Genomic DNA, 7,602 nt, shown 5'->3' on the forward strand with positions numbered 1-7,602 from the left:
GCACAAATATGGCAGCTTATTATTCATATAAATGTAAACTAGTAGACATTTTATTATGTTTTGGTTGCTGAGTCTTGTCCAAAGGGATCTGATTCCATACAGGAGATGATGAGAGCTGCATCCAGGAGACTGGCTGAAATCAGATTTGGAGGGTGATGTACTGCAACAGATAAAAGTTGGATAGGGTTTCAACAGCTATATAAAGAAAGGGACTTATGTCACTGTACTACTTAAATTCCTTCAGGGCTGTGCTGTTTTGAGCACGCCACTTAGTCAAGCTGCCAGAGCAATCAAGGGCAAAGCATAATGATGGACCTATTTGAAACAAATTCCTATTTCTTTTACCTGGACGGAGATAACGGAGCCTTTCAACAACTGGGAGTAGCAGATGGGTCACCTGTTTATCCAGGTAGTGAGGGGACTTTGTCCCCATGTCGTGATCAGCTGCCAGCAGATGCTGGAAGTGACAGTAGTGAGGAAGAACATGTCTTAGCTCCACCAGGACTACAACCCCACTGCCCTGGGCAGTGTCTCATCTGGGCCTGCAAGACGTGCAAGAGAAAGTCTGCTCCAACTGACAGAAGAAAAGCAGCCACCCTAAGGGAAAGAAGAAGGCTAAAGAAAATCAACGAAGCCTTTGAGGCTCTTAAAAGGAGGACTGTGGCAAACCCAAACCAAAGACTTCCAAAGGTTGAAATCCTACGCAGTGCCATTAATTATATTGAGAGGCTCCAGGACCTTTTGCACAGTTTGGATCAGCAGGACAAGCCACCGAAAGCAGACGAGGAACCCTTCTCTTATAACTCCAAAGAGGCAGCTGTAAGCAAAGTGTGTTTGGTGTCAGCAATGTATGATGTTCACACGTGCTTTGTATGTCATATGTTTGTAAGGGTGTAAAGAAATTACGGATGCCAAAAATTGATAATTCTTGAAGAAGTCCTTTCTTTAGGGCAATGCCTGGAATGTCCCAACTGTGGCTCTCTTGCTGTTGCTGTACTACAGCTCCCATAAACTACAGTCAGCTGTTGCTTGCTAGCTAGTGGTGGGTGTTATAGACTAGCAGCTGCAGGAAGGTCAACGTTTGTAAATCCTTGTCTGAGGAAAGTGCGGGACTACTGCTCTCTATGTTCTATAAAGATATTTTTTCCGCCTGGAGAGATACTTTGTTATAGGCAATAGTTGCCAATTTTGCAGTTATGTTCACCCCCCCTCTTTTGTTTTGGTGCCTGTCCCAATAAATTTTTGTCCTTGGAAATGTCCCAGCTTTTTTTTTTTTTTTAAACAGACCAGCTGCTGAGCATTTTAAAGTTTTAAACAACCAGAAAGTAAGATCCTATGCCTACTCTCACTCTATAAGCGATCATTTTTGAAAGGCCACGCTTAAAGCATAGCACAATTTCAATAATCTTCCCTCCAACTATGTCTGAGTGCTGTGTTCTGTGTTTAATTGTGTTCTATGTACACTTACAGGCCTAGAACATACATGGGATGTTTATGTTTTTCAATTGTTTCACTTAAGCTGTGACAGAAACTGTGTAGCCGGCACCTTGTAGGAAACCAGTGGCTGAGCAGATCTACATGTTCTAGTGCTACAACTTTACAGAGGGCCCTTAAAAGGTTAGGTGTGGGGCCCGTTAGTAAGAAGACATATGCAGAATACATACAACAAATAATGCTGGGTTCCTCAGTGAGATTTTAAGGCTTTTGTAATTAGCACATTTGCTTTTATTATAAATTTAGTACTTAGATACATGTAAGGACTTCCCAGGGATGGTCAGACCCAGGGGGATTTGTCCCGTAGGACTTCTTATTCTGTATTTCTACATTGATTTGAGGACCAATCAGGTGCTACAGGTAAAATTAGTGTGTATGCACGCAGGGAAAGCCTCATAATCACTGGTTATTTCACACACAATTTCACATGCCTGTTCCCTCATGCTCCTTATTAAGTCTGCACCATTTACAGTCTATTAGGGCTTTTTGATGACTTCCAGTGTAATTTAATCACAACAGCAATCTCATTTCATGTTTATATAAAAAGGAAATTTATAACAATGTGTTAACTTTTAATTATATAGAACTGGCTAATTACAGAACACTTTACACAGCCAGAGTTACAGGGAGCCATGTTTTCAGATTATGGGAGTAAACTGGAGCTACTACTGTATATACAAACTCCATGCAGATGGTGCCCAGGCTGGAATCCCTAAACATTACCACTGCTTAAGAAAAAAGCCACTGCTCTAAACATTATTATTTATTGGTAGTGGTGGGGGGATGGAAACCAGTTACTTTGTTCATGTGAGTAAAATACAAAATGGCCTTAGACATTGTTGTTAAAACAGGTTTGCTACAGGTCTAGAAAACTAGAATCACTCAAGAGGACGGTCCCGATTAAAGTTTAAAAACATCCATCTTTATTCATACATATGTGAAACAGTGTCTGAGGTCTGACGTGTTTGTGGCTTTGCACTTTCTCAGAGACCCTTGCTACAGGTCTATGTAGCAAGCCTGTTTTTACAACACTGTTTTGAGTAGCTCCTGACAGGCCCATTCAGACTTTGTACCAACCAGTTTAATAACGGTTTGCACCAATGAAATCCTCCTTTTGCAGAATAGATTGCAGTGTGCAAAGTTAGCCATTAAAATGGACAGTGTTGCACACAGATTGCTGCATATTGTCTGGCCCAGAATGTAATTGGCATTAGTGGTGTATTCTACTGTTTATGGCCATCCAAAGAGGCACAAAATATTGGTAACAATGTCTGCAGCCAGCAAAGGCAGGCTAAAATAATGGAGGAATAGTACAATGGAAAGAAAATGACTACACAATAACTAAAAAGTATATATGCGTGTTTCATGATTTCTGGGGCCCCTTATAGCAGCCCCTATATAGGCAGAGGAAAAGAATCTTCACAGCAACCCCACAGATAATCATGCCTGTCCAGCCTGCGGCCTCCATCTGTTTGTGTACTAAAAACAGCAGCCATAGGCTTTTGGAGAATTCTGGGAGTTGTAGTTCAGCAACTGGTTAGATCGTACATTATTTGGCCATACATTGCATATACCCCAGGTCTTTGTAACAAATTTCTTGAAATTCTGTTGTCTGAAGTATACTTTGTTTGCCATGTTTAATTACAAGAATTGTAATATCCACAGGTTCAGAGCGAGGATTTCTTAAATACCTGTCATCCTGAATGGCACCATATTCCTGACCATTCCAGAATGCCCAATCTCAATATTAAAGAAGGTAAGCCCCATTTAACCCATTAGTGCAGTTCTGTGTCATTGTACTTCTGTCTGCGGAGAAACATAGCCCTGTGGTGCATCATATCTATAGGTCTATTTCTTGCTGTACATTCACAGCCATACTCATATCAGTGATATAATTTGTTAAAATTTTATTGTAGATGTACAGTTAGAAAACCTAGCAATTAAACAGATCACCATATGCAATATTAACTACAGCAAATCTAAAAAGCTGCTGCTACACAGACAAGAACATCAATAGACTGAGCTCCAAAAACCATAATCCTCACTTAGCCAACAGCTGGGAACTGTAGCTCAGTTGCAAATGGAGGCCAACAGAGTGGCTATTTCTGGTCTAGCGTGACATATTCTGGGGTCTTACCCCAGTCAGTAGATTACCAAATTTGTAAGGTTTTGTTATTTATTGTGAATGTTGTATTCATATTTAGACTTTTGTTAAATCTCATGCATTCATGTTTGTCTGGCTTTTACAGAAGGATCCCTACAGGAGAATTCCTCTTCCAGCAGCCTGCAGTGCCTCTCCTCTATAGTGGACAGCATATCTTCTGATGAACCCAAGCACCCTTGCACTATACAGGAGCTGGTAGAGAATTAATAGCACCCCTCTCTAGCGCTTCATGGCTCTACCAGCTCAGCTTCCCAAATTTCCTAATCACAGTTATGGGAGCAACTGCTCTACTATTCCCCATTTATTTAACAAGCGACTGTTGGATTCAATCCTGTTGCACTGAAGTGACATTATATTTTACAGACCACATTTGCTTTGTCTCACCAAAAATTTCCTCTGTCATTATTTAAAATGCCAATATATCCACTACATTCAACATAAATTCATTCCTGATTGTGCAAAGTGCAGAGATTATATTTTATATTTGTAATTATGGACGGTGTTGGAAATGTTCACGTTCCTTGTAAATAATCATATATTACTGTTCTACAAGCACTCATATTATTTAAACTATGGTTTGGAATGGTGAATATAGAAATATTACAATATATATCCTACTAAATAAACTTTGTTGTTAAGAAAGCTGTATTGTTCATTGTTTGTACCTAAACTAATATGTATTGTAGATCCTCTATATAGATACAAGTATTTGACCTGTTATCCAGAATGCTCAGGTCCTGGGGTTGTCCAGATAAGGGGTCTTTCCATAATTTGAATCTACATGCTTTAAGTCTACTAACATTTATTTAAACATTAAATAAACCCAGTAGAATTGTTTTGCTTCCAATATGGATTCTTGAAACTTAGTTACCATCAGTATAAGGTGCAGTTTTATTATTACAGAGAAAAAATAAATCATTTTTAAAAAATGTAATGGACCTGTATGTGTGTATATATATTGTTCCTGGTGTATATGGCAGGCCTTGCTTACCAACTGTGTATTTGTACTGTACACTGCACACAAGCACTTTAAGTAGTGGGATACACTGAGTATTTATGTAATTTAAAATTCACATAAATTATATAAAATTGCAGATATTAAGATCAATTACACAATACACAGGGGGTTAATTTCTCTATATCTGCTAACCCATTCACATTATCATCCATATAAAGGGACTTGGGGACTTGAAAAGCTTTTTAAGAAAAGAACTACTTAAATGTATGCAAGAGATTTATATATATATTTTTTTTTTTTCCCCCAAGCATTGCAACCTTTAAAAGGCTTAATGTTCTGAATGTGTCTTAATGGCTGATCTTTGTGTCACATCTCTGATTTCTAACCTTTAACCCACGGGCTTTACTCATGACCATCCTGTCAGTGAAATATTTCAGATCCAGATATTTTTACCTAAAAATAGCCCAATGTTCTTTAATCTAAATTTAGCTGTGGTTATGCCATTCATAATGCTACTCTTAACTCCTAAAATGATCAGCTATACAATAACACCCTGTAAGCTGTGCTGATGGGAAATATAACATGAACGCATTTGGGGGAGAAACCTGTATTAAGTTAAATAGGTATCCAGATACCGTTATCCCTTTAAAATGTGCCCTACCTTTTAAGACATTGTACCGCCTAGTGGATACTCAATAAACTGCAGTCCCAGTGATGCCCCGCATTCTAAGCACCTTTTCTAATGTGTGCAAGTGATATTCTTCTCACCTTCTCACGTCTTTAATAGCATTTAAATATCCGCCTGCTAAGTGAAAACATCCACTTCTCTCTTCTCAGTATTCGAATTACAAGTTTTCCCATTTGCTGCCTGGTTCTGGGATGCTTTGCTTCCTGATCTTTAGAAGATCTGTCTTTGTGGAATAGTGTGTGAAGATAAATTGCTATTTAGGACTCTGCACCAATATCACACTTTTATTCAGCAATCTGCTGCGACTGTGTTTTTTTTGACGTTTATACTTGTTCACCAAAGGGTATTTATCATTTTAAAATCCTATGATTCAGTTTTGTATTTGTATGTATTTTCTTAAACAAACAGGCACCATCAATGAGCAGTTTTATGTACAAATGTGTACATACGTATAGCAAAATGGGTGAAGGAAAAAAAAAGTAGGCTACAAGGTGTAACCTTAATATTTACTTTGTTGTATAAGGAATGTAGTAATCTGGTGTCTTCTGGATGATGTTGAACTACCTCATAGCAACCCAGAGGGTGCTGGGAATTCTATATAAAGAACATTTGGAAGGTTACTGGTTGGCCATAACTGCCCTGTGCAGTAGGATATTCATTTCATAAATGGTTAATAATAGTTTAGTGAAGACATTTTATTAAAATACAGCTGCATCTGAATCAGGAAGTGGTCTAATCTCCATAATAATAACTTAATGGATGGAAGGCAGAATCTCTGGAAGGTGCTAAATAGTTAGACACCCCCTCCAGTGAATCTAGTCATTTATTTCCTACCCCACTACTTCTCCAAAACATACACTGGCCTGGGCTACTTTTCCTTCAAGTCAAATAATTTAGAAAGAAGGGGTGAATCCTAAAGGACAGCGGTTGGATAGCGTGACTTTGGTCATTCTTTGTACTGCTGCCCAGATATTATAGTGGGAATGTTCATCAAAGTATCAGTATCTGGCAAGTGCAGAGGGGATTAAACTGGCTTTTCCCACATCTCCATCATCAACCAGGCCTAATGCTTCCATATATACACTGTACTGCTGGGATTTTTTTTTATATATCTGATATAACTTTATCTGTTTAATGTTGCAAATTATTTATGACATTGTTTATATTATATAGACTTTTTGCAATTCTTTATCCTACCTCTCCCTAAAGCCCATCCATTGCTGGTAAATACCATTTGCTGTTGGGATGGGGGCAGTTGGGAGGATCTGAAAGGTTGATATATATTTACCCTCCAGCTAAGCCCATAGTGAAGGAAGAACAAACATCTTAGAAGGAAGAACATGGTATAAAGATAGGATTGCTACCTTTACTGGAATAAAATACTGGCCTTCTGATATCTTACTTCCCTGTTAGAACATTAGTACAGATATTGGACCAGTTATCCAGAATCCTTATTGTTTTGCCAACCTGACTGACCCTTCTTAACCTGTCAGCCATAGCCTTCCCATAATTTGGAATCCTATACCTCTAGTATAATTCATTGGGATGGGTAAATATGTGCTAACTCTAAATTAATACAACATAAAAATATATGTACATTTTATTTATTAGGGCAAAGGGCATTTTTTTAATGTTTTCCTGATAAAGTGGCACATGTTCTGATTTAAAAAGTAAATACATGTAAGCAAGTTAATGTTGTGTTGTACATATAGCAAATATTGTACACCCCCCTATTGTAAAATACAAGGATATTATAAGTCACAGAGGAGATCCAGGACCCCAAGACCAAAGGCTGAGTGTTTCTATACAGGTCATAGGGTGCATTATTTAGTATAATACACAAGTTTCAGTGAGTCATGTGACAGAAATTACATCCAAAGCACCAAATAAAACAGATTACATCACTAAGCACCCTTTATAAGGGCATAATTTACAGGATATTAATGGCTCTTTTGTATCATATATATGCTTCAAAAGAAATATGGAGATATATACTGTTTAATTTATAAGCTAAGTGGGCTTTCTGAGGAAGACAATATAGTAACAAAATAAATATAAAATTAAAAAAATATTAAATATAACAATAGTAAATATAAATATAATAATAAATATAAAAAAAGAAATTGGGAAATAATGGAGAAATAGAAAGTTGTTGTATTTATAAAGTCTGTTTAATTGAACATTTCAAATTCACAAAGTTTAATGTTAATATTAAAGCTAATGTGTGTCAGCCTGAGCTGAAATGAGTAGGAACAGGAGCTCCCAGTCAAAGCTAATTCTCTGCAGGTGGCCCTGATA

At 37.6% G+C, this 7,602-nt stretch overlaps 1 protein-coding gene across 2 annotated transcripts; it reads left to right on the forward strand.

Annotated features, from left to right (window-relative positions):
- Positions 1 to 221: 221 nt before the first annotated feature.
- Positions 222 to 4,300, forward strand: myf6 (myogenic factor 6). 2 transcript variants are annotated; one of them, XM_012959093.3, is made up of 3 exons: positions 222 to 828; positions 3,160 to 3,250; positions 3,744 to 4,300. In XM_012959093.3, the coding sequence occupies exons 1-3, from the start codon at positions 307 to 309 to the stop codon at positions 3,863 to 3,865; spliced, it is 735 nt and encodes a 244-aa protein (XP_012814547.1). In that variant the 5' UTR covers positions 222 to 306; the 3' UTR covers positions 3,866 to 4,300. The 2 variants fall into 2 exon arrangements, with proteins under 2 accessions (XP_012814547.1, NP_001017160.1); NM_001017160.1 differs by having other exon boundaries at positions 307 to 819; positions 3,744 to 4,297.
- The last annotated feature ends 3,302 nt before the right edge of the window (positions 4,301 to 7,602 follow it).

This window comes from Xenopus tropicalis, chromosome 3, assembly GCF_000004195.4.
Source record: "Xenopus tropicalis strain Nigerian chromosome 3, UCB_Xtro_10.0, whole genome shotgun sequence".
In the NCBI taxonomy this organism is placed as follows: domain Eukaryota; kingdom Metazoa; phylum Chordata; class Amphibia; order Anura; family Pipidae; genus Xenopus; species Xenopus tropicalis.